At 49.3% G+C, this 27,081-nt stretch overlaps 1 protein-coding gene across 1 annotated transcript in view; it reads left to right on the top strand.

Moving 5' to 3' along the window:
- Afap1l1 (actin filament associated protein 1 like 1) overlaps positions 1–27,081 on the top strand; it is a 57,608-nt gene that overhangs the window by 18,499 nt on the left and 12,028 nt on the right. Inside the window, 14 exon segments of the mRNA XM_048419715.3 lie at positions 8,712–8,840; positions 9,709–9,792; positions 10,513–10,610; positions 11,442–11,550; positions 14,488–14,583; positions 15,196–15,347; positions 15,349–15,408; positions 17,191–17,370; positions 19,218–19,310; positions 21,954–22,047; positions 22,279–22,431; positions 24,082–24,293; positions 26,077–26,222; positions 26,863–26,935. Coding sequence (XP_048275672.3) covers positions 8,712–8,840; positions 9,709–9,792; positions 10,513–10,610; positions 11,442–11,550; positions 14,488–14,583; positions 15,196–15,347; positions 15,349–15,408; positions 17,191–17,370; positions 19,218–19,310; positions 21,954–22,047; positions 22,279–22,431; positions 24,082–24,293; positions 26,077–26,222; positions 26,863–26,935 — 1,679 coding nt within the window.

Below are 27,081 nucleotides of genomic sequence, written 5' to 3' on the forward strand. Positions count from 1 at the left end.
ATACATGCAGGCTAAACACTTACATAGAAATAACTAAATAAGGGGCTGGAGAGATGGCACAGTGGTTAAAGAGCATTGCCTGCTCTTCCAAAGGTCCTGAGTTCAATTCCCGGCAACCATATGGTGTGGCTCACAACCATCTGTAATGAGATCTGGTGCCCTCTTCTGACCTGCAGACATACACACAGACAGAATATTGTGTACATAATAAATAAATAAATATTTTAAAAAAAGAAATAACTAAATAAATCTTTTAAAAAAAAAAAGTTTGACCACAGGAAATGCCAGAGGGAGAGCGCTATCAAGATATGATAGCATAAATTAGGAGAAAGCAGTGTGGCCAAAAGAACAGAGATTTCCCTGAGGAAACATAGCAGAGTAGAGAGCAGAGGCCTACTTGGCAGTCAGAGGAGGGAAATCTGGAGGCCAGAAACACGGAGAATGTCTGGGCTGAAAGGATGAGGACCAACCAGCATGGGCATCCTGGGCAAGGTCTCCCTGGTCATAGGGAGACTCCTCCCTCATTTATCTCCAGACCCCAGTGCTCAATTTCACATCTAGTAGGAACCCCAAGGTTTTCACAGGCCATACCCTATTCATGGACCCCATTAATACAGTACACAGAGGGTTGTCTCCTCCTTCTTCCTTCCTTCCTTCCTTCCTTCTTTCCTTCCTTTCTGGTTTTGGTTTTGGTTTTTGGTTTTTTGAAACAGGGTTTCTTGTGTAACAGTCCCTGCCCTGTCACTTTATAGACCAAGCTGGCCTCAAACTCACAGAGATCTGCCTGCCTCTGCCTTCCAAGTGCCAGGACTAAAGGTGTGTGCTATCTGACTTGGCTTTTGAGGGGGAGGGGTTCTGTCAGGTTTTTTGTTGTTGTTGTTGGTTTTTTTTTTTTTTTTTTTTTTTTTAGACAGGGTCTCTCTATGTAGCCCTGGCTGTCCTGGAACTCACTATGTAGACCAGACTGGCCTGGAACTCACAGAGATGAGTTCCTGCCTGTCTTTGTCTCCTGAGTGCTGGGAAAAAGATGTCTGCCACAACGATGGTTTCAGACATCTTGATGAAACAGTTCTAAAGCAATGTCTGGTTCTCTCTCCAGGGAGATGGCTATGAGAAGGAAATTGGGTCATTTTGCTGCTTGGAAATTTGTGTGAGCCGAAAGAAAAAATTGTAGGTCCTTCACGAAACCTCGCAAATGGCTCTTCTTACTTTCCAGTTTAAAATTGTGTTGTGGCTTCTCTGACATCAGACAGGGTGAATTGTCTTTGTGATCTGTCAAGAGGCCTGTCAGGTAGTGGGGCTGGGGAGAAGTGGGCAGGACTAACTTCACACCCAGAGGAGTCCAGGCCCAGTTTCTTTAGCCTGTGGCTTGCAGAAGGGTTTTGAGGTAGACCCGTTTTCTCTTTGAAAATGGAAATTGGGGCTGATTACCTTTGAGCCCCCTCTATACACCCCACATTCCCAGTGTTCTTGCTGGAGTCCTGTGCGTCCCAGTTGCTAAGAATCCTTCTGGCTGAAGCTTTGCTTGAAGTCACTCAGGGCTCTGGGCAAGTGACTGCTTGGGGCCCGAGGTTTAACCTCTGATACATGGTACCCTGTTTTCATTGTTTCAGCAGGGTGTGCGGAGAAGCATAGATCATTGATCTTGGTCCTGGAAGGGTTCTCCCCAGGAACAATACACACTCAGAAGTTTACTCCTAGGTGTATCTGGAAATTCCACTTTTATTTGAGAAAACTCTTCATATCCCAGAGAATAATCACTCATTATCTCAAGCGATTCAATCTTTTCTCTACAGTCACTTGAAAACAAAAAAATCAAAGACTTATGGACAATTAGACCATTTTTCCTGTTTGGTTTTAGTCTTTAGAATTTATTATACCTCTCGAAGACTAAACTAAACCAAATAAATGTATTCTAGATAAACTTCAGACATAAAGATTATTCTGTCCTGATGTGCCAAGTCCTTGCTCAACTCTGTGGACTTGACCGGGGCTAAAGAAATGACAGACAGACACCCACGCGCGCACACTGTAAAGCTGGGATCTGGTAGACTGCACCCTCTGGTTGAGAGACGCGGTACTCTGGAAGCTTATTGTGTTTATTTTATACAGGAGGCAGGGTATATGGTGTGTGTGTGTGTGTGTGTGTGTGTGATATTTGTGGTATATGTGTAATCCATGGCTAGATCATAAAGACACCAGCCTTCAGATTGGGCATCTGGAAAGAAACTATGGCAGATGACTTCTGTACACATGGCCAACTTCACACTTGGACCAAAGGAAGGCTTTGCCATCCCTCTGAGCCTCACCCCTGGGACGCAGGGAGACTGCCATATTTCCCATGAGTCTGAGGCTACTGTTGCCTTAGACATGGCTCGCCCATGTCGGCAGCACGCATTCACTAGGGTTTTCCATGCTGATATCCTAGTCTGACCCACCAAAGACTCATGTTGCCTGGACCGGGAGTAAAGGAGAGGGACAAGTTATAAATGGGTGGCTGAGAACAGTAGAGGCCTGGCTCATGGGTGTCACTGATGGTCCCTCTAACTGAAGAATCATGTCCCCTCACTTGGCTTTGAACCTCTTGAGTAGGGAAGGGGCTCAATGGCTTTCTGTCGCCACCATTGCCAGCTCAGCCCAGGCCCATAAGCTATCCTAATGGTAGGACTAGCAGGTCCCTGTTCTTGCATTACGTACCCCCTCCCGACACACACACACACACACACACACACACACACACACACACACACACACCTGGAGCGCCTTTCTGGGAGAAGACATAGATGAAGACTGACTGTCTGGTCCTATCACTACTTCACCTTCACCTTGTGGGTCAGGAATTCTTAATATTCTCTTTGCTAAGAGACTGGAAGCTTAGGAAAGTTTGGAAATTTTCCCAGGATCCCCCAACTGGAAAATGGCAGTGGTGGGAGAGGAGTCCACAGCCTCCCGGACACGATTCCACGTAAACGTCAGACTCAGGGGAATTGTATGTCAATTTCACACTGGATATTTCCTTTCCCTCGACTAGTTGTGTGACCACAACCAAGTCACACAACCTCTTTGACCCTCGCTTTGTGGATCTTTAAAATGGGAGGGATGGGCTAGGTCATCAAAATATCGTTTTCACACCTACTACTGTGTGCCTTGTGTTAAGTATAACTCATTGTCCACACATATCATCTGGCCAATGCTTTGGAATTCAAAGTTCTGGAAGGTGTTAGTAAACAGAAACAACTTTGACCACAGTGTACAATACAGCAGTCGCTTACTGAGTGTTGCCTACAGGCACAGCAGGGCCTTACCGAGTCCCCAGAGCTCTGAGCTTAGGGGTCCTCTTGAACAGCAAGACCAGAACTCAGCACAAGTGCAAAACACAAGAATCCAAGGACTTGGGGGCTGGAGAGATGGCTCAGCAGTTCAGAGCACTGGCTGCTCTTCCAGAGGACACACAGGTTCAATCAATTCCCAGCACCCACGTGGCAGTTCACAACTATCTAAAACTCTCTGTCATGTTCACAACATGTCAGTTCCAGGGGATCTGACACCTTCATGCCAAAGTACATAAAATAAAATTTAAAACAAAAAAAGAATCCAAGGACACATTTGGGGTTAGACCCAGATCACTAGCCACCGCACCAGACTCTGTCCTGAAGTCACTGATCACCTTCTGTAGGAGTGTCTATCCCTTTGCTCGTTGACTCTCTGGTATCCAGAGAGGGCAGTTCAGTGGCTTCTTACATGATAAAGGTTTTCCTTCAGTCCATATGATTCTCTGATGCTTGCTGGCATGTTTTGCAGACACTGAAATTTGCATTGCCAGGGCAGAAGCACCTGAGTCCTTGCCAAACACCAGCCTCTAGACCCCGGTGCCTCTGAACTCCGGTGCAGATCTATCAAGTCACTCTCTGGCCGAGACGACCAGGAGTCTGCATTTCCAACAACCCTGGAGTCTTAGTCTACCTAAAACTCAAGGCTGCTGACATGGTGGTGGTACAGTATGTCTTCTGCATGACACCCAGAAGCCTTCTCTCTAATGGAATTCTCTGATGGTTTAAATCCCTTAGGAAAATCCCCCACAGCAGGACCATACTTCTGTATCCATTGTTCTTGAGAACACTCTGAACTCCATTATCCTGGAAGAGCCTGGTGCTGGCTGAATGGTTTTGTGTCCACAGTGTTATGTAACATTTTCTCTGGGACGTGGTTCCGTGCAGGAAAGCTCCTCTGAGCGCTGTTGCTGCTGTGTTCAGGGCTGTGAAGTACTGGTAGGCTGCCTGTGGAGATGGCCATGTAGCAGAAACCTCACCCCTCAGAAAGAATCTCACAGATGAAGGTGTAACCCAGCACCCTCTGCAAAGAGGATTTGGAGAGGAAGTCCGGCATTGCCTCTGCCACCTCCCTCCTGTCCTGGTGTGGTTTTTTACTGTTTTATCCCTAGGGGGTCCACCACCCAGCTACAAATAAACACACAGAGGCCTATTCTTACTTATAAGTGCCTGGCCTTAGCTCGGCTTATTTCTTGCCAGCTTTTCTTAAATTATCCCATCTACCTTTGTCTCTGGGCTTTTGTCTTTCTCTATTCTATATACCTTTCTTTACTTCTTGCTTTGTGGCTGGCTGGGTAGCTGGGTGACTGGGTAGCTGGTCCCTGATGTCCTCCTCTTCTTGGTTTCTTGTTCTTTCATCATCTCTTCCCAGAGTCCTCCTCCTGTTTATTTTCCCTGCCTGCTAGCCCCGCCTATTCTTTCTCCTGCCTTTCTATTGGTTATTCAGCTCCTTATCGGACCAATCAGGAGTTTTAGACAGGCAAAGCAACACAGCTTTTTTTTGTTTGTATTTAAACAAATACAACATAAAAGAATGCAACACATCTTCGCATAGTTAAACAAATGTTCCACAACATAAACGAATGTAACACAACTTCAACTAATATTCCACAACCCCCTGGCCTCCAAGCTGTTGGGTTAAGCTGAAGTGTGGTAGGAGATTAAAGCATGGGAGTTTGAGCTTTGAAGAAAAATCCAAGGCCTGTCCTTGGCACTTATTTCTCGTCCTTGGCACTTATTTCTCTTCCTTTGAGCTTCGCTTTCCTCTTTCCTAGAGCAGTGGAGGTTGTCTTCATTACTGTTCTATTACTGTGAAGAGACACCATGACCAAGGCAACCTATAGGAGGAAGTGTTTAATTGAGAGTTGGCTTCCAGTTTCAGAGGATTGGTACATTATCATCATGGCAGGGAGCATGGCAGCAGGAAGGCAAGCATGGTGCTGAAGCGGTAGCTGAGAGCTCACACCTAGTATAACAGTTATAGCCAGAAAGAGAGAGGGAGACTGGGCTTTCCAAGGCTTTTGAAACCCAAAGTCCACCCCCCCCCATGACACACCTCCTCCAGCAAGGTCATACCTCCTAATCCTTCCCAAACAGTTCCTCTGCCTGGGACCAGCATTCAAACAGATGAGCCTTTGGGAGTCGTCCTCATTCAAACCACCTGCGCAGCACAAGGTGACTGCTTAGCTTCAAGGACTGGTCTTGTTCATTTACTGCAAGCGGAGTTTTCTCTCTGGGAAGCAGAAAGCATTGTGTCTGCATGTTCTCCGTCATCTTCTCCCTTAGCTCCTCCTTCTCCTCTGTCTAGTTGGATTATAGTGACCCATGTCTGTTCAGTAATCAGTCTTTGAGGTCTGGGAGGGGGTAGCTCAGTGGGAGGGCACTTGCCTAGCATGTCCAGGTGCCCTGAGTTTAATCCCCAATGAGGAGACAGGGTACTTAGAAGTCAAGGCTTTGCGTGTGTGATCCTGTCAAAGACCAGAGAGGAAACAAACTGCCTTGCAAAGCTTGGTACTAAAGCCGCTGTGATAACCTCAGAGAATTCCCTCAGAACCTAGTTGTTCCTATAGAAAGGGTAACCAAGCGCATGCAGGGCAATAAATATAAGTACGGCTTCTGGAGAAGCCAGACTGATCCTGCCCCTGGGCACTTGCCTGGGGATTAGAAACACCTGGGAATCCCAAAATATTTTCAAGGGGACCACAAAATCAAAGCTACTTTTTTGTTGCCTTTTTGTTGTTTATAGGGATCTCACTGTGATTTCAAGCTAGTCTCTAGCTCCTTGGTCTCAAGCTACCCCCTTGCCTCAGGCTCCCCGATGCTGGAACTTCAAGGGTGCACTGCCAAACCTGGCTCAAAAGTATTTCAACATAGCACTAACATACAGTGTACCTTCCTCGTGCTCTTTCTGCACAAGAGCAGGTACAGTGTCTAGGGGTCTAGGGGCACACGTAAAGATGGCAGCTCTGAAGGCTGCTGGGATGCATGTGTATCTTTGTGGTGGACCAGCCTCTTGGTCTAATTGTCATGCAGCACTGATAGGCACAACCCACTGCAAATGGGAGCTTCTTGGGACCTGAAGAATTTCTAAAAGTATAAAAGAATTTTGGGATAAAAAAAATATCAGAATGCCTGGTATAAGGCTGTTCTGCCCTAGGGTGCTGACAGGGCAGGGGAACAAGGCTACACTGTTGTGTTTACACACTATGAGCATATCCCTGTGAGTGGTTATGTATGGATGTGAATATCAGCTCACGTGTGTGAGTATACAGACAGATAGACAGACACAAAGAGAAAAGAGAAAGCCTGCTGGGACAATATCCTCTTTATTTTCTCTAACCCCCAGAGCAACCAGCTTGCCATATATGTCCTACAAATATTTTGAGATCTTAACTGAAATCCATGCATCCCTGAGGTCCAGCGAGGTCCATGAGTCCTTTGGAAAAGATTGCCTTCCAGGTAGTAGAAGTTTCGCTGCAGTAAAACTTTAAATGGTTCCTGCTCTAAAGACAGGAGCTCCTACCCCATCCAGACCCTTCCCTCTGGGGCACTGGGGACTCAGGTCCTGGGGACAGCAGGTCTCCTTCTCTGCAACCTTGGGAGTCCACAGCTGGGAAGCAGTGAGCTCCACTCCTTTGAAGCTGTGCAGGGCATCCTGGGAAATGGGTCCTCCCATCAGACCACTCACAGCCTGTGGGGGTGAGTTAGGAAGTGCTCCAAAGGTAGCTCCAGCATTGCCAGTGGCTGGAATGCTCTGAGGCAGTCGTCCCATCTGGATTGTCAACCTTGATTTATTTGTTCCATCTTTAGGTTAATGCCTACGTGCCACAGAGAGATGGCATCACTGCCTGTCCTCAACAGTGCCACTGTGCAAGAGATGTCTCTTTGAAACAAAGGCCAGCAAGAAGCACTCTGTGGAGCAGGCTGCAGCCTAGACTCTTAGGAAGTGAGGCACCTAGGTTGGCCCGCACTTGGGAAGCCAACATGAGTGGGCTGCATTCAGGGGCAGCAAGAATGCCTGAGGCGTGCTGTAAAAACCCCTCGCAGTCCCCTGTGAGGTGTGTTAAGGTTTGCCCGATTAGAGAGGAAGAAACCGAATCACTGGGAAGTTAAGTAGCCTGTAGAAAGCCCCACAACCCCAGACTGAACCCTAGTCCTCTGGCCCAGGGTCACCGGTGTGATGACCCTCCTAGGATCCGAGCCTCTGCAGAGTCACATCGACGCCTCCTTGCCCAGTGGATCTGAACTAGAAACTACCGGACCTGAGAGTCCAAGCTCTTCTCGGTGCTTCTCGGTGGCCTCTCTATCTTAGTTCTTTACCTAAAACGTGAGGTGGTCCCGACATCTACCTCAGAATTGTTGGTAGGTTCAAATAAGACGCTTCAAGGCAGTATAGTCCCCTGGCTAAGCAAACGGCGCAAGGAATCGGTGGAGATTCCTCATAGCTATTTGTATTTAACTACTTAGCGTCTTCATTTCATCCTTTATATAACAGGGCCAATAATGATCTGAGGGTCAGATGATAGAAGATAAAGGCTTATTCGCACAGCGCATACTAGCTGTTCGACACAAGTTACCATGTGTCCGTCATAAAGCAGGGATGTGTTACAGCTGTTATGAAGCTGACCATTGTCCCTAAGGCAAAAGAAGTCCTATATGGGACAGAGAAATGCCGATGACATAATGGTCTTGGCATGCTCCCGCCTTTAAAGGACTCTCCGCTCTGAGATCTCATAATTCGCTGGGGTCTCTGACCTGGGGAACTTGTCAGGAACACAGAATCTCAGCTCCCACCCCAGACCTCCTGCAGAACCAGAATCTGCATTTTGGCAAGAATCCACATGATTCCTGTGCACACTTAGGCTCGAGATGCACCCATGTACGGGAGGAAAGAACAGCGGTGTTAGTTCGGACTACGGAGTAGGAAGGGTTAATGCTCCGTTTGGCTCTGTCGCAGGAAACAGAAGGTTCTAGAGATTGAAGCATGTGAATGGATGAAGCAGAAAGGCTTCCTTCCTGCCTGTGTTCTGGGCAGCTGGGGACGCTGGCTGAGATACGTTCGGAGCTCTTGTGCCTGCAAATCAGGCCATCCTGCTCCTGCCCAGGGTGGCCTGGGCTCAGAGGTGCCAACCTGGAGGCCCAGTCAGTCCGCAGACCAAGGCCATCTGAGGTCTAAGGCAGAGTAGGAAGGCTGGAGGAAGGCCACTGGGTTTTGAGCAGGGCCTTCCCCAGAGAGGTTGGGGACGAGCTGTGGAACAGCTGTGTGGAGGGCCCTGTCTGTGTCTCGGTGGTAAACAAGGCACTGTCTTCTGGACCCTGCCGTCCTGGCCTCCAGTGGACAGGAACAAGATCTTAACTCAGGGCTTGACTGTCCCTCCCCAGTGCTGGAGCAGCTCATCCCAGAGCTCACTGGACTCCTCAGCCTCCTGGACCATGAGTACCTCAGTGACAGTACCCTGGAGAAGAAGATGGCCGTGGCCTCCATCCTGCAGAACCTGCAGCCCCTCCCAGGTCAGCCCCGAGGAGTCCCACTTAACACAGACCGCAACGGTACCATTCACCCTGGAGCCTGTGTAAGGGATGTCTAAGCCGGTGCCTGGTTGTGACCCAGCCCCCACCCCTCCCCTGTAGTCTCGGTTGTCCTGTGTGTCCTCCTCCATCCCCAGCCCTCCACAGACTCACACGGAGCTTACGTGTTCATATATTTACCACACATGATCGGTTTTCAGCACAACGCTCTCACACATAACACACTGTATACACCACACATTACACAAGATAAGCACTAACATATACCATACATACATACACACAAGCATATGCTTTGGCTACACTGTAATGTATATGTGTGTGTATGACATGCAGTTGCACATAGACATACACTCCTGTATGCTATCTGACACACGCATCCCCACAGGTTAAACAGTTCCCACAAACTTTGTGCTTGCCCCCTCTAAAAATGTGTATGTGTGCCTCGCTGCCTACCGAGCAGCTTGTCTCAGCCTCTCGGAGATACTTGCAAGTCAGCAGACGGCATACTGTCTCTTCATAACTCACAAACTGTACCCCATCCTTACCAGACTCCAGGAGTCTGAAGGATGAGGTAACTCTGAGCTGGGTAACTCTGAGTCATACTCTCCTCAAACAGAATGTCACCTGTTGCCTCACAAGATCATTGGGGTGGGGGCGGGGAGGCAGGGACAAAGTTCCTCCTCACTGGAGCCCTTTTTCCTCGCCAACCCTGAGCTGGCCTGTAGCAGCTTAGACTTCTGGATACCCTTGTGTGTGGAGGCAGAGATCGCCATCACAGTGGCCGTGCAAAGAACTAGAAAGAGGTGGGGTAGCCTTCTCTCCTCACTGGCGTGTCCTCCTCCCTCAGCGAAAGAAGTCTCCTTCCTGTATGTGAATACTGCAGACCTGCACTCGGGTCCCAGCTTTGTGGAGTCTCTCTTTGAAGAATTTGGTAAGTTCCCTCTCCTGAGCTTGACCAAGAACACACACACATACACACACACACACACACGCATGCACGCACATGCACACATACACACCGGGTCCCCCTTGTGCTGCTCTTGACTTTCACCCTGAGCCCGGGTAGCTCTGAGAGCCTCTGTCTGTAGTTGGAGACCTACCCTAAGCTTGCATGAGGGAATGTGCCGGCCAAACAGCACAGCACAGCCATGGTCACCCATCCGTTGTGGCCCCTGAGCCTGGCTGAGAGGTCCAGCATCTCAGCAGGAAATAGGAACTTGACCAGGGGAGAGTGAGCCTGAGAGCAGCCAGCTTGGCTTGTGGGAGAGAAGGAGCCATGCAGCCATCCTAGTAAGAAAGTGCTGTTTATCTCGGGAGAGATGTATGGTCTAGGAGAGTTTTGAGACAACAGTCCCTGTACGTCAGAGAGATGTAGGAGCCCCATACATATACAGGAGCCCCCCATGCCTCTGTGTCATGTTCTCAAAGACCTCTAAAGCACCCCACAAAAATGTTCTACTGTGACTTCTATCTGGAAGCCAGGCAAGACAGATTAGCACGGCCGACCTACGGAAGAAGCCCAGGGCACACTCTATTCAGCTGCTTGTGCGGGTTGCTAAGGATGGAGGAAGAATGGCCTGGCTTTACAGGCAGGCCTCCAGACCCCAAGCCTAGCCCTCTTTCTCCTCTGCCACCTTGGTTTTCTCTGTAGACTGTGACCTGGGTGACCTTCGGGATATGTCGGATGATGGGGAGCAACCCAGCAAGGGAGCCAGCCCGGAGCCAACCAAGAGCCCGTCTCCAAGAAGTGTAAGTCCTGACCCTGACTAACAAGGGAATCTGAGTTTTTCACACCTACAAAGTAAAGGATTCGTTCTAGTGTTCCCAGCCTCGGGACTACAGAGTTAGAGACAAGCTTTGCGTGTCACACAGACTCTCAGCATCATCACCGCCATCACAGGTACTAGTCGTTAATTCACTTATACACGCATACAGCAACCAGATGTGCATGGCACGCTTGCTGTCCCCATCTCACAGATAAGGCTCAGGGAGAGGGTTAGGTGATGCACCCAGTGTCCTGCAGCGAGTAAAAGAACATGCTGAGCTGAAAAGCTGAGGCTTCCTGACCCCAGATTTCACTGCTCCCTCAATTATAAGCCTCGTGTTTACTTGTTCTGTTGTTCCTCGTGTGGTGGCAGAGCTCACACCAGTGTTGGAGCACTGTGGGTGCACCCACTCAAAACAGCCACTCGGGGCAATTTGCAAAACTCTTGGACGTTATAAAAGCGCCCCGATGCTTACAGAATTTACAGGAGCAGAACAGCATGAATGGGCTCTCCCGTTGCCAACTCTGAGTCTAGTAGATGTGATGGCTATGCCAGGTACAGCATCCCACGCTGTAATCCCAGCATGTAGAAGGGAGAAGTGGGAACATTGCAGCTCAGGGCCAGCCTGGGCTACATAATGAGACCTCAACATACAAAAACAGCTTAGAGCTTCACGTTCAGACTGCATCCTTGGAACCCTGGCCTCCTGGCAACCAGCCTCCCTCCCTCCCTCCCTCCCTCTCTCTTCTCACCTGTTCCCCTCTGCCATGTTCACAGCTGTCTTACTTCACAGGCCTTATTTGTTCCCCTGCAGGCAGCTGTTGTGCCTCCACCACTGCCCAACAAGCCTCCCCCTGAGGATTACTATGAAGAAGCCTTTCCCCTGGGGCCCGGCAAGTCCCCCGAGTACATCAGCTCTCACAGTAAGTTCCGGTCCCCTCGTGGCTTACAGAATTCCCTCCTTGAGGAGCAGCAACTCATAAGCCACTGCCTGCCCAGCTCCATCGCCCTCCTCTGGGATGAGCTGCCCTGAGCTCCAAACCATGGGACCAATAGCATGGCCAGGGGCTTGGCTTCTAGTCTCAGTTCTGTGACTTGAGACGGACCCTTGTCTTCTGAGGATCTCTGATCTCCATCCTCTAACAAGGAGGCGCTAGCTCCATTCATAAAGTGCAGGACATAAGTGACAGATATCAGTCCTGCTTCCCCTTCTCTCGCCCCTTCAGCCTGTAGTGTCATGGTTTTTCTTCTGTGTATACATATGGATGATCGCGTTACTAAGTCAGGACATCATAGGATGTGGCCTACGGCCTAAGCCAAGCTTCATGGTTCAGCCTCCAGCCCTAGAGAGTCACCCAGTGGTATAGGCAGAAATAGGAGAGACTTGATTTATTATAGTTCAACCACCTCTTTAAAAACTATTAATATTTTATATTTGTTGTGATCTACTTACAGCATAATGCTTGCAAATAGCATATATATAATTTATACATAAATATGTACCAAAGAATTCTGTGTGTGTACTTTTACTGATGGGATAAATAACCTTAGAAAATCTCTTAAATTAGCCACAAAAGAGAGTCCTTGTTCTCCCGTTGACTTCCCCAGTGGGCAGCAGGTGGCCCTCCCTTTGCATAAGGACCAGATGCGGAGTCCTCTACTCAGCAGAGGGACTTGACAGTGTCCAGAGAAACTGGGTTTAGATGCCCAAGCATGCACGGCTGGGTTTGCAGCTGGTAATGTCGGTGTTCCACTTCCCTGCTGTCCCACAGCACAGCGGAATGTTCTCCACCCGCCAAACTGCAAATGAAACAGGTCTGCCCCGTGAGAAACTATAAACTCGCATGATCCATGTGAATGACCCAGTCATGGAAGAAAACCAAGCACAGAAGGCTCTGCAGAACACGGTTTCATTTGTTTGCTTTTTCTAACAGGATATACTCACTTGTGCATTGGTTTTCACAATTTTTCTAGGATGTGCAAGAAACTCATAACAGGATTTTCCTATGGGAAATTAATAAAAAAAAAATCCAGGTGGGGTACTGGGCAGATAGCTCAGTGGCAGAGCCCTTGTGCAAAATAAATAATAATGATAGGTAAATGTGATGTGTAATTTGAGAATACTTATTTAAGTCAGTTTGATGCCATTCACTAAAACCCCAGCTACTACGAACCTGAGGCAGGAGGATTACTTGAGCCCAGGAGTTTGAGGCCCCGTCTCAATAGAAGACAGTGAAGGGGGAAGGGAGAAAAGGAGGAAGGCAGGAGATAAGTAAATCTGGGTGAAGGAAAAACGTTCTTTTATTCACACTCTTTTGCACTGCTTATATTTTCCCATGGGCGAAGGTGATAAAATAGAAGATTAGCTGTCTGTCACGCTATTTTGTAAAGTGTCCGTCCCTGGTGTGGCGTGCATTTAGCGTTACACAGCCGCCACTGCTGTCTAGTTCCCAAGCATTTTCATCGCCCCCCAAAAGAAACTGGATCATGAAGCAGTCCCTCCTCAGTCCCTACTTCTCCTCCCCAGTGCCCCCAGCCTCTGCCGTTTCTGGCCATACGGCTTTGCCTATCCTGGACTTTTCATATGAAGGGAGTCACCTGACACGTGACCTTTCTAGATTGACATCTTTCACTTAGCGTAGCATTTTCAAGATCTGTCCAGGTAGGAGTGTGCATCAGAATAGGTTGCCTCTGATGGCTGATAAACTCTTTTCTGAGGACATGCCACATCTGGTGTATCTTTCCATCAGCTGATGACATTTATCGTGTTTATACCTTTTGCCTGTGGAGAGGTTGGACCAAGTGATCTGTGGCCCTCTTCAGGCTATGAGTCTCCAGATGCCTATCGCAGAGGTGAAGCAGGCAACTTTTCCTCTCTGGTTCACTAAGGGCAAAGGAAGAGGGAAGGGACAAGGTACTTGCAGGGACCCAAGTTGCATGTCAAGCGCCTCGGCAGAAAGAGGCTCCCTAACTTTCCCAGAGAGTTTACTTCCTTCATACAAGGCAGAGACGCCCGCTCCTGGGAAGGCTGGAAGGGAAGGCCTCAGGAAGACCATGGACCCAGTCAGGAGAGAGCCTGCCACCAAACCAGCCAGAGTGTCCCTCCTCTCTCACACACAGTGTCCAGCCATGGTATTCGTTTTGCCCCCACATACCCCACTCCCCCATCTGCCAACTCCAGTCCTCCTTGCACACCATGCTGCCAACATGTCGGCCTCAGAGAGGCAGAGGCGGGCTCCGAGACTCGCTTGGGAGTGAGCTGAGTATCCCAATAGCTAGGGACTTCAGTACAGCTTTCCTCAGGAAACAGATGGACAGGAGGAACCCAGAGTCAGCGCTCTGAAGAACAGTATGATGAGAGCGTGAGCCAGCCTGGCTGAATGAAGGTATCCGGCTCAGTTCTGATCCAGACTCAGCAATCTCTATGGGGCCTGCTGCCCCATGTGTAAAATGGAACCAAGCCTCCTTTCTTGCAGCAGGTCCCCTACGCCCTGCAATACCTGGACCAGAGCTATGACAAGGACATTCACACACACTCAGTGCCACTGGGCAATGAGCGAAAACATCTTTGAGCTGGGCCTTGAAGGGTGGGGAGCGATTCTCTGATAAAAATGTAGGAAGGCAGAGAGAATAGGATGAACATAGACCTGGAGGTCTGGCGAGGCCCAACAAAGCAGTTTGTTGTGACGAATATGGAGGGTTAAATGAGGAGCCACAGCAGACCAGGTGCCGAAGTAGAGTGCCCCACTCAGGCCGAGGCTGCCTTGAGCCCCCACTCTCTGTCCCTGGGACTTGCCCAGCCCTGCCCCTGAATTCTACCCATGTGTCTACAAGCTTGACTCTTTCGAACACCTCCACAGATGGCTGCAGCCCAGCCCAGTCGATTGTAGGTGGCTACTATGAGGACGCGGACAGCAGCTACCCCACCACGAGGCTGAACGGAGAGCTGAAGAACTGTATGTACCAGGCAGCTGCTCACACAGCTGTCCTCCCGAAGAGCTGGCCCTCGGCACGCACACACCCACAACCCCTTACCAGACTGTGATCACCAAACAGGTCCCAAAGCCCTTGTTCTCAGTGGGTTCAGTGGGAGGGAAAAGAAAAAACACTGGAATGGGGGAATCACTTGAGTATTTCCCTGATCTAATTCTGGATGGCTGATCTTGTCATCAAAAAGTTCAGTTTCCTTGTCTGTCCCAGGGATTTGGATTTGGAGGGTGGTCTGAGACAATGGCTGTGAGTGGTGATGAGGTCAGGGCAGTAACAGAAGTTTACCAAGCACTGACTGGTAGAAGACACTTAGCTAAACATTGTCCATGCCACGGGGTCCAAGGCACCAGGTGAAGCAGCATCTGGTATATATCATGACTACATAGTGGTGAGGAACTCCAAGAAGTGAAATCACCAAGATGCTGTCCCAGAGGCCGCTCCAAAGCAAAGCTTTTGAGTCAGGCCTCTAGTCCATCCTTGTCCTTCCTCTTCCCCCTGTAGCTCGGGCCCAGAGCAGGCTGCCCGCCAGGGTTAGAAGGGGCACGGAGACCGAGGGTCCTTTCCTGTGACACCCACAGACAATGACTCTGACGCCATGAGTAGCTCCTACGAGTCCTACGATGAGGAGGAGGAGGAAGAGAAGGGGCGGCGGCCCAGGCACCAGTGGCCCTCGGAGGAGGCCTCCATACACCTGGTTAGGGACTGCAGGATATGTGCCTTCCTGCTTCGGAAAAAAGCGCTTTGGGCAGTGGGCCAAGCAGCTGACGGTCATCAAGGAGGATCAGCTACTGGTGAGTGCCTCCCTGGAGACCTGTGGGTGTGCCTGAGGGTGGGAGTGGTCTCTGCACAGACCCTTAGGGCACAGTACATCGAGCTCCAGCACACGCACACTGCACACAGAGCAAAAGAGTGAGTGGTTCTCCTTCATGATGACTGGAGAGAGTGAGTTCCAGCCAGAGCTACACAGAGAAACCCAGAGTAGGAAAATGAACATAGTGTGGAAAAAGATAGTAGCTTATTTCTCTCTCTCTCTCTCTCTCTCTCTCTCTCTCTCTCTCTCTCTCTCTCTCTCTCTCTCTCTCTCTGTCATGTTTTACTCTGTCTGCAAGCCATGCCATGCTCAACACATGGCTTTGAAACCTTTTCTCACCCTGAACAGTGAAAACTGACTGCAGACCAGGGCCAGTCCAAGGGTCATGATAGGTGTGTTTCCAGCTTTTTGTTTGGTTTGGTTTTTTTTGAGACAGGCTGTCTCTGTGTAACCCTAGCTGTCCTGGAACTCACTCTGTAGACCAGGCTGGCCTCGAACTCACAGAGACCCGCCTGCCTTTGCCTCCTGAGTGCTGGGATTAAGGTTGCACATCACCACCCAGCTATGTTTCCACTCTTTGACCTCCCTTTCTGTATTTTGCTTCACTGCCTGCTGCTGCCAGGCCCTCCCGCCCAGAGGATACAGAGTGACCAGAGAAGACAACCAGTCTCAGCCCAACTCCAAAGGGAACCCTTTGATAATCCTCCTGTACGAGCCGGGCAGTGGAAGGGGGTTAGCTGGAGTGGAATGAGAGGGAGGCAGAAGGGTGACGATAAATCAAAATCTAGGCATGTATGGAAATGTTATTCACTGTGAACCCCGTGATTATGTGCTAAAAACTTAAAAACGGGTAGCACAGCTCAGTGGGTAAGGGCGTTTGTTACCAAGCCTGACGACCTGAACTTGACCCCTGAAACCCGCCTGGTGGAGGTTGGGAACCAACTCTACCAAGTTGCCTCTGGCTACTACATGTTTACCGTGGCACACATGCCTCCGTTCCCCCATAAATAAATAAATGAAACAATTTGAAAAAGAAAATTCATAGTCTGATTTCTTTTATAACCTAGTTGAAGGCTCTAAATGAAACACTGGCAAACAGAACTAAATGCTTATAAAAACACAGGACCACTCCCGGTTTATTCTAGTAACACAAGGGTGGCTTAACACTCAAACTATCCTCCCCTACTCACTGTGTGTTTGTGTGTGTGTGTGTGTGTGTGTGTGTATAAACCTGTGAGCTTTCTTAGCATTGTTTAAAGGGGCGTAGGTTAGGGGTTATTTATAGGAATGTAGACACCTTACCAGTATATACCCCTATTGAAAGAAATGCCTCTCCCTCCCCCAGCCACATTATCTACTTACAGATCACCTTTTGTAGCAGTATTGTCAACTTCTGGTGTCAAGGTTAAGGTTGGCCTTCTGGTAAGAAAGCCTGCCTCCCCAAGGTCAGCCCTGCTGTACCTGTTGGGATTCCACTCCAACGTTCTGCCACGCAGCCCTTTCGGCTGGCATCCTCCCAAGCCAACCTATTTGTTCTCTGGTTCTCCAGCCCACATGGTCTTCCTAGTATTGTGCTATAATCTGCCTTTTCCTCACGGACAGCTGTGCTGGAAGATTCCCAGAGACCCCCTCTCCAGCTTCTCGCTGTGAGGCATCGCTCACAGTTGGCCCCGAGGGAGGAATCTACTCTTGTGTGTGTGAGGGCCTTACCCCTCCCACCCCCTACTGCAGGAAGCTCTGACCCCCTTCTCTCCCTGCGCAGTGTTACAAAAGCTCCAAGGACCGGCAGCCGCATCTGAGGCTGGCGCTAGATGCCTGCACCGTCGTCTACGTGCCCAAAGACAGCAGGCACAAGCGACATGAGCTGCGCTTCTCCCAGGGGGCCACAGAGGTGTTGGTGCTGGCTCTGCAGAGCAGGGAGCAGGCAGAGGAGTGGCTGAAGGTATGCTCGCACAGGACACACTGGAGGCTGCCACCCTGCACTCCCTTCCTCTCTGTCCCCAAGCATGGGGTTCTGACCTTTGAAGTTACAAACCTTATCTAGGGGAGAAGGGATGGGGGGTACATGACTAGGGTTCATATCAAATGGGCCTTGGATACTCACAACAAGCAGGCCTCATGGAGGAGGTCTATACTCTCCGTTATTTAACTTCCCTATATAGCAACCTACTGTTAGCCCAACCTACACTCCTGGAATGGTCTGCTTGATGCCTTTAAAACTGATTTCATCATTAGGCCAACTAGCCCTTCTAATTTAAAAATAGGGAGAGGACGAATCTCCTTTGTGTTTTTAGTTGGGAACGTGCATTGTTGTGATAGCCACTGGAGTTCAGCATCTTTCTGGTGTCAGAGGGTGCCACCATGTATTAACCACTTTGTACCGTCCAATGTGCCAAAGCCTCATGCAATGACCATTGGAGCTGTTAATACTGACATTCAAAGGTGAGTCAGCTGAGGCACAGAGAACTTAAAGTGGTCGCCAGAGGTCACAGGCAGCATCACATGATTGGGACCAAGATGTGACACTAAGTAGGTCTACTCCAAAGTCAGCTTGGTGGCACCGTAATGGCGGGGGAAGACTTTGATGGTGCATGGATTTGAGTTCAAGTTCCAGAGAGCCCTAAGACCTTATGCAAATGGCATTAGTTGCCCCGTGCCTCAGTTTCCTCATCTGTTAAATGGTTCTTTTAAGGATTCAACAAGAGTTAACACAGTGCCTACCAGGTAGTAAGTGAGCTGTAGCATTGGTTGGCTTCTGGTGGTGGTGGTCATGGCACTATCCTGCCCCCCAGTCCTCTCCAGCAGACCCCCATCCATCTACTCCACTGGACACCCCGCTCTCCTCTCCTACCTTCAGGTTGGAACAATGAAGCCAGAGTCCTCCTTTTACTTCCTCCTCCCTCCTCCCTTCCTTCCGGTGATAACCAGCTCTCCCTGGAATGTTTGGTATTCCCATCCCTACCTTTGTGTCCAGAGGGGAAGGAAGGGAGAGAACTTGCCTTCAGGAGCCTCAAGCTTCAGGGTCCCTGTGAGCCAAACATAGGAGTCTTAGGCCCAGAGTTCAAAGGGATCTGCCTGGCTGTGCTGGTCCTCTGTACTGGTCCAAGGCTTACCTACCTAGCAGCCACACAGCCTACTTCAGGGTCTGCTCTGCTGCCTCCTACCAGCGCCTTTACCTCCCAGGTCACATCATCCTCACCTGTACCTTGAGGATCACAGACCACTGTGGGGATAAATGCTGTTGTCTAGGAGACCATCAGACGGTGCCTTCTTAGCCCTGGCTGTCCCAGAACTCATTCTGTAGACCAGGCTGGCCTCGAACTCGGAGATCTGTCTGCCTCCGCCTGTGTGCTGGAATTAAAAGCGTGTGCCACCACACCAGCTTAGATGGTGACTTCTTATATTTTATCATCTGCATGCTTATTCCTGGGACCCTGCGTAAGTGAAAGGACCCCGAATCAATTCCCCGTGTCACTGAAAGCAACAGTCCTAGCTGTCACTTAAGCCCCTCACCTTTGTGAGTCTTCAAGATTCACATCTCTCCTACCCACGGCCTCACTCGCCTCTGCAGAGAGCAGTGTTCTTATAGTAGGGATGTGTATAGAAAGCCCTTCCAGACAGGCTCGGAGAATAAGTTTGCATGTGTGCAGATGGCTGTTTCAGCCCTACTCTGCCTCCTGGTGGCCCTAATTCATCTTCACAATAGGCTTGCTCCCACAAATCCCAGCCATGCTTCTGTCCTCAGAGCTTTCCGGCACACCTGTCCCCAGCCCCGTGTTCTCTTCACAGGTTATCCGTGAGGTCAGCCGGCCGTGTGGGGGAGCAGAGGGCTTGGAGGCCCCCAGATCTCCAGTCTTCCTGTGTAAGCTGGATCAGGACAAGGTATGTCTGTCTCCAATTGACTTCTCTGGGTCAGATAATGGGCACTAAGCACAGGCCACACACACACACACACACACACACACACACACACACACACATCCCTGTGGCATCCTACAAGCTAAGCAGCAAAGTGGCAGGTGCCTGGTGGTCAGGTTAGTCTCTGCGACAACATACCTGCCATAAACAGCCAAAAGAGGAATGATTTGTTTCGGTTAAGCCACTCAGTCAGCTGGCAGCGTGCTACAGGCCTTGGGCGAGGCTGAGCATCGCCAGGGTGCTGTATTGCAATAATAGGAAGAGGTGGGAAACAGGGAGACAGGCAGTGCAGCTCACCTTGTAAGAGAGAGAAAGCAGACAGAGAAGCAGGAAAGAACCAGGTGTGTGTCTTCTCAGGCCAGGCCCTGGCCTAACAAGTTCCACTGCCTTCGATCAGTTTCAGAGAGCTAAATTTAGCCATGAGTAAATCCACTGAAGGAAGAGAGCCCTTAGGATCCAGTCGCTTCTCAGAAGTCCCACTTCCTGAATGCTTGTGTTGGAGACGGGTTTTCAGAAGGGAACACTGTAACCAGGTCCCATAGTGAATAAGGAACAGAGCTAGCATTTGAGCCCACACAGGCTGCCTCTTTTAGGGAGACTCCGCCCTTACCAGACCTTCTGCAGAAACCTGTATGACCCCTGATCGCACTACACTATCAGTCCAATGGTCAGGCAGGCATGAGTCAAAACCATCATACTGTATTATATCTGCTACCCTGGGAACATGCTAAAAGAGACAGGACTAGGTTCCTGGTGAGTGTCAGGGAGGCATGATCCTATCTCAGAGGCTTAAGAGTATTCCCAAGGAAGTGATGCCTCAGACAAGGATGAAAAGGGCAAAACTAAAATAAAAAGGTGCTCTAAGCAGCAGGGACGGGCAGAAGAAGAAGCAAGAAAATGTGGAACTGAAAGTGGCCTGTGTGGCATGGTCTAGAGATGGGGAGCTGTGAGAGCTGGCTCTGGACAGGGATGGGAAATGGACCTGGGAGCTTGGGATGGCTGGAGTGTTAGGGAACACGGATTCCTATGAAGTGAACTGAAGGAGAAGCCCAGCCCTGCCCACACTTAGCTTTTACCAGTTAGTAAGGTCGTAGGAAAGCAGCCCTGGAAGAGGGGTATGAGCGTGCAGGTACACACTATGATACAGCCAGCACTGGAAGAGGGGTGTGAGTGTACGGATACACACTATGATACGGCCTCTGGCACAGTGCAGAGGCTCCATAGAGCAACAGTAGGTCAAGCCGTGCAGTGGAGTTCTCTGCCGTGGTTGAGTGGACCAAGAGAGGGTAACTGATGTACTATGGTGGTCATTGTGGTGGAAGAAGAGCTGGGATGTTGTGTTGGTGGGGTCTCTTTCCACGGGATCACGAGATTGAAGGGTCATCCCTGAATTCATTACAAACTCATGGTCTTCCTCTGTATCTGTTTCCCATCTTGGTGGAAAAGTTGCTATATGTGGGCTGGAGAGATGGCTCAGTGGTTAAGAGCAATGCCTGCTCTTCCAGAGGTCCTGAGTTCAATTCCCAGCAACCACAAGGTGGCTCACAACCATCTACAGTGAGATCTGGTACCCTCTTCTGGCCTGCAGGCAAACATACAGGTAGAGCACTGTACACATAATAAATAAATAAATATTTTAAAAAGTTGCTATATGCACACTACTGCAGAACAAACAGGGCTGTAACTTCAATTTCAAAACCACAGACAAGGTTCTTCAAACGCTCATTCACTTTCTGCTTGGTGCCTCCCCATACCCACAGCTAATAGGGAATAGTAGCCCTAGGATTTCTTCCATGATTTCTGCTCTACCTCCGTTGTAGCATATGAATTCATGAATGAATCAATGAAGGTATGGCTATTAATAGACTGGCAACAAAGCTTTTGTGTGTGTGTCTGTGTGTCTGTGTGTTTATGTTTGTGTTCCTTCATTCTTTCAAGATAGATCTGTAATGGATGTCTACTGATCATTGGGTCTTATCACAACTTCTTTGAAAGCATCATCACCCCTTTTCTTGTATGCTATCACCTTGGTCCATCCCTTTCTGGAACTTCATCCTGATCAGTTTGCCCAGGGGCTCTTCAGCATCCACGGTTGCCTACTCTTTTTTTTTTAATGTTTATTTATTTATTTATTATGTATACAATATTCTGTCCGTGTGTATGCCTGCAGGCCAGAAGAGGGCACCAGACCCCATTACAAAGGGTTGTGAGCCACCATGTGGTTGCTGGGAATTGAACTCAGGACCTTTAGAAGAGCAGGCAATGCTCTTAACCTCTGAGCCATCTCTCCAGTCCCCACAGTTGCCTACTCTTGTCCATCCCTGCAGTGCTACTGGATTACATTCACATTCCCTGTAAATGCTTGCCCTTTTTCATTTGCCAGATATAGTGCATATTCCAGGACGTCACTGTCAATGCATTATAATTAGGGCTTCCCTTCTCCCCATAGTGTAACCTGAAGACATGATCATTGCTGCCTTCCTGATAATGCTGGGGTGGTATCAGATACATGATCGCTGTTGCTTAGAGAGTTGGAAGAAGACTGGGCTTCTAGGGGAGCTCTTCTAAGAGTCTCACTGATGTGAGGCTGTCTGTGTCCTTCCCCAGAGATTGTCCCAAGAGAAACAGAACTCGGACTCTGACAGCTTGGGCATGAATGACAGCAGTTCCACCCTGAGCCGCCGAGAAGCCTGTGAACATGGTAGGAGTCCACTGTCCATGCTGGAGAATGTCAAAGATGGGAGGGACTTTGCCACAGGTACACAGTGGTAGAGTTATGTCCTGGAGACCTGAGTAAGGCCACTGGGCCTTTCGTCTGCGGAATTACAGGCTAGTCCCTGTGTGCAGCTTGCAAGGGCTGCTGGGAAGGCCAGAAATGGGTAAAAGTGGGACTTTCCCCGTGATCCCCTGTGACCCACTCCTGTGCTGCCAGGCAAAGGGAAGAAGAATAGCCTCGCTGAGCTAAAGGGCTCCATGAGCAGGGCTGCAGGCCGGAAGATCACGCGCATCATCAGTTTCTCCAAGAAGAAGGCGCTGGGCGAGGACCTGCAGACGTTTTCCAGTGAGAATGAGGTTCCGTGCTGCGGTAAGTCCTGACACAGAAGAAGAAAGTGCAGGCCCTTGAATCCAGGCCCTGGGGCTGATGCCAGGAAATCTTGGCCCCTCAGCCCCTGATCTGTTCCTCTGGATGGCTAGGCTCCACTCTGTCAACATCCATGCATGCATCCCTTCACTCCCATGGGTGAAAGGATTGCCCAGGGAAAGGGAAATCCACTGACTATCGTATCGGTGACTCCTGTGAACTCAGTCAAACTGCTATCCATCTGTAGGCTCCAGCTTCCCCTGCTAATGTGAGAGAGGCAGCATCTCACGTGCCAGGTGTGCTGGCCTTGGTGATACATACCCATAATTCCAGAACTAGGGAGCTGAAAGCTGCAGGATCAGGAGTTCAAGGTCATCTGTATGTCTACATAGCAAGTTCAAGGTCAGAGGCCAGCCTGGAGTTCACGGGACCCTATCTCAAAAACAACAACAAAAGTATATGTTTCATGTATATGTTTATGTAGCTTATATCCTGGCCTTTATAAGCTAGAAAAATAAAATAAGATTTACACAGAAACATGGCTGCTGCCTTTGTGGAGCTAGAAGGACCTTAATGCAGTGTGGGAAACTTTGCAGAGACTGGAGTTACTTGCTGGGAGGGTCAAGCATCTTGAAGGGCAGTGGTTTCTGGTTTATCTACATATATATGTAAGTGTATATAGATTGTAGTCTAGTCTGATAAGGAAATTGGAATTAAAATGTTAAGTACTTTTTAAGATAATACATCTTAGTAAAAAGTGTCTGGCAGAGAAGGCATTGCTTCTTTCGTACAAGTGCTGTGGTCCATGTGCTATAATCCAGTAGATAGTCACCTGTTTTAAAGGGGATGGGGTGTGTCTCAACGGCAGAGCATTTGCCTAGCTGTGTGAGATTCCAGGTTCCATACCCAGCATAGCAAAAGATAAAATCATCTATTTCAGATATGCAGAAATACTATATTAGCTTAAATGCTATAATTCTAGCTTAATGGTGGTGGTGCCACACAGCTTTAATCCCAGCACTCGGGATGCAGAGGCAGGCAGATCTCTGTGAGTCCACGGCCAGCCTGGTCTGCAGGACAAGTTCCAATACAACAAGGGCTACACAGAGAAACCCTGCCTTGAAAACCAATAAATAAACAAATAAACAAATTGATTAATTAATTAATGCTGCAGTTATAAAGAAATAGTTCATGGTCATTAAATCATAACATGCTGTGGTAAAGAAAAAAAAACAATAAAAATAAATAAAACCCTGAAATGCTCAGAGCTGATTCTAGCTCCCTCTGTGGTCAGCTGCACAGCTGTCTGCTTAGGTTTACCAATCCTTACGGTGGTGGCGTTTCTGTGTGCTGCCGCTAGGTGCCAGCACCATCCATCACTTTCCATCTTAGCAGGAATTTCAGTTTGGCGGAGTGTAGGGAGCAGCTGCTGCTTTTGTAGGCCTTCTCTAGGATTGTCGGCCATTTCCATCACACGTGGTGTGGTCCTGGGGCCAGAAAAGGATGCATGACTAGCATCGTCAGGGAGCACTCACAGCCGGGCAGCTGAGACTTAGAGAGGAGGATGCCTAAGGTGCCAGGCCTTCCTGCCAGCTCGATCACAAGGTTTGCCCAAGGGGCTATAACAGGTCATTCGACTGTCTCTTTTTCCAGGCTACCTAAACGTGCTGGTAAACCAGGGCTGGAAGGAACGGTGGTGCCGCCTCAAGTGTAACACTCTCTATTTCCACAAAGACCGCACAGACCTGCACACCCACGTGAATGCCATTGCCCTGGGGGGCTGTGAGGTAGCCCCAGGCTTTGGACCCAGGCACCCGTTTGCCTTCAGGATCCTGCGCAATCGGCAGGAGGTGGCCATCCTGGAGGTGAGAGGAGAGAGTCAAGGTAGGGGTAGGGGGTGGGGGTGTCAGCTTGTGCCCACTCTACCACAGGAACTTTGGGGAAAGAACCCAACGTGCTTGCCAGGTGACATAGGGGACACCAGGGATGCTGGAATTCCAAATAAACAAGGAATCGTGTTTTTCATAGGAAAGTATCCTGGGTGGTTTGGAGACACACCTACACTGAAAGGTTATTTGTTGTGTATCTGAAGTTCAAACCCAACACAGCACACTGTGGTTTTCTATCCTAATTCTGGCAGCCCTAATTCTAGATCCCAGGTTTGCTTATTTGCCCTGCCTGACCTTACAGTTCCAGGTCCAACAGGCATCTCCTGCGGTCTGACTGGGATCTGATTCTGGAGTTCTCTCTCAGACCTTCCCAGCAGGAGGCGTCGACCTCAGAAAACCCGCTGCCCTTCAAGGTGCCCGTCCCTGCCCCTGAGCAACTCCAGCCTCTACAGAGAGTTTCCCCACACAGAGTTAAGATCCTTCCGGCTCCATACTGGCAGGGCCGCAGCCACATTTTCGGACACTGTTTCTCTTTCTAGACCTCTGCACCGTGTCCCGCACACAGTGAGCTCAGCAGGCCCATACATGAGTGCCGCCTGCTCACCGGCCCGTCCTACCAGCTGGCACTGCCCTCCTCTCTGAGGCTGTTCAGAGCACACACTCCGTGTGACAGCCCTCAGGATACTTAGAATTCACAATGTTGACACAGGAAAGTTCAAATGTCCACCTGCCCACGTTATAGACAAACAGGCCAGGGCAGCCACGTGATTTTTCAAGGCTGGAGGAGTGTCTGTACCCTTTCCATCTGCCTCGTTGTTTTTCAGCTTCAAACAGTATTATCTCTCCATCTTCCTGTTGAGTTTTTTGTTTCCCTTAACTACAGAGTTTTCTAAGGTTTTTTTCCCCCTTTAAAAACCATGCTTCATTTATTTCTTTATTTAACTTTGCCATTACTAGCTGACTGGTTTGGGAATGCTCTTCCCATCAGAATTAAGGATATGTTTAACTGGCCTGCAGTTTATCCTAGGGAATTTTCCATAAATGGTACTGTAATGCTTTGGTAATTACAGTCTAAGAAAATTTTGAGTTATATGAGCTATTTCCTATGTAGAGAATTAATTATAAATATGGAGGCTGGAGAGATGGCTCAGCAGTTAAAAGCACTTGCTGCTTTGGCAGAGAATCCTGTAGTGATTCCCAGCACCCACAAAGTGGCTCACAGCCATCTGTAACTCCAGTTCCAGGGGTTTTGGCTTCTGCAGACACCAGGCATTAATGCAGTACACATACATACGTGCAGGCAAAACAATTAGTCATACACATAACATAAAAATAATTTTTAAACAATATATGTTTTCGGGCTGGAGATGTGACTCAGTGATAAAGCCAGGCCTTGAATACACAGGGCGCTCTGGGTTTGATCCCCAGCGTGGAAGAAGGAGAGGGAAGGAAGAAGTTTCGAGAACCCTGAATTGTTTTTACATCCAAATGGTCAGATATAAAAGCCCAGAGGATGGAGGGTAGGGATATGCCATCTTATAGGAGTAATCAGGGAGGACCCCTCGGAGGAAGTAGCTTGTTGAGGAAATACTTGAGAGAATTCAGGAGCCTTGGATTCCGGCATGTGTGTCTAGTCTAATTCTTCCTCCTTCACTAAGTCCTGAGGACTTAGAAACATTTGTGGGTTTCTATGACGTGAGCAAGCAGCCAGAAGGCTTCACGGTGTGAAAGTGAACTGCACTGTGCCTCCTGTCCCCAGGCAAGCTGTTCAGAAGACATGGGCCGCTGGCTCGGGCTGCTGCTGGTGGAGATGGGATCCAAAGTCACCCCAGAGGCCCTGCACTATGACTACGTGGATGTGGAAACCCTAACCAGCATTGTCAGTGCTGGGCGCAACTCCTTCCTGTAAGGGTGATTCCAGGACGCACCGCTGGTGGTGGGGGGAGGGGTGTATTCCTCCCTCAGTTCTGCGACCCACCCCTGCAGGGGTATCCCAGCCAGGCTCCTTTCAGCCTTGAGCATTGGGCGGAAGGGGTGGGGCAAGCTCAGGAAGTCTGCTTTCTTGGGAAGGATAACACCTTCGCCAATGTGGGAAGCATGGCCTGCTGCTTGCCATTCTGGGATCTGTCGGCTGACTTACAAAGAATGATGGGAATGAGCCACCTGTTGTCACTTGTGAAACTCATGCATGCCTGTGCAGTCTTCGCAAGCGCGTGACCTTTCAGCCTACATTAAAAACTGCTGCCGGGGCTGGAGAGGTGGCTCAGTGGTTAAGAGCACTGGCTGCCCTTCCAGAGGACCCAGGTTCAATTTCTAGCACCCACATGGCAGCTCACACCTGCCTATCAGTCCAGTTCCAGGGATCTGACACCCTCACACAGATGATACGCACGTGGGCAAAACACCAGTTCACATAAGAATAACTAAAATGAGTAAAATTGAAAAGAAAGAAAAAAAAGCAGCTGCCAACATCCAGTGAGAGAAGACGTGAAGGCAGCATACGCCACAAAATGTCACCAACATCATTAAACTTTTCATGTTCTAGGTATGCACAATCCTGCCAGGATCAGTGGCCTGAGCCCCGTGTCTATGATGAGGTTCCTTATGAAAAGGTGCAGGTACGATTATTCCTACAGCTTAGTAACATGCCAAAGGCTGTCCTTCCATGTCTTCTCTCCCCTTCACTACCCACTTTATCCTTTGCTTCAGAGAAATTGCCTTCACTAACCCGCCCGCTCTCAGTGACATGTCCTGTGCCTTCTGA

Source organism: Myodes glareolus, chromosome 13 (genome assembly GCF_982192425.1).
Source record: "Myodes glareolus chromosome 13, mMyoGla1.1, whole genome shotgun sequence".
NCBI classification, from domain to species: Eukaryota; Metazoa; Chordata; class Mammalia; order Rodentia; family Cricetidae; genus Myodes; species Myodes glareolus.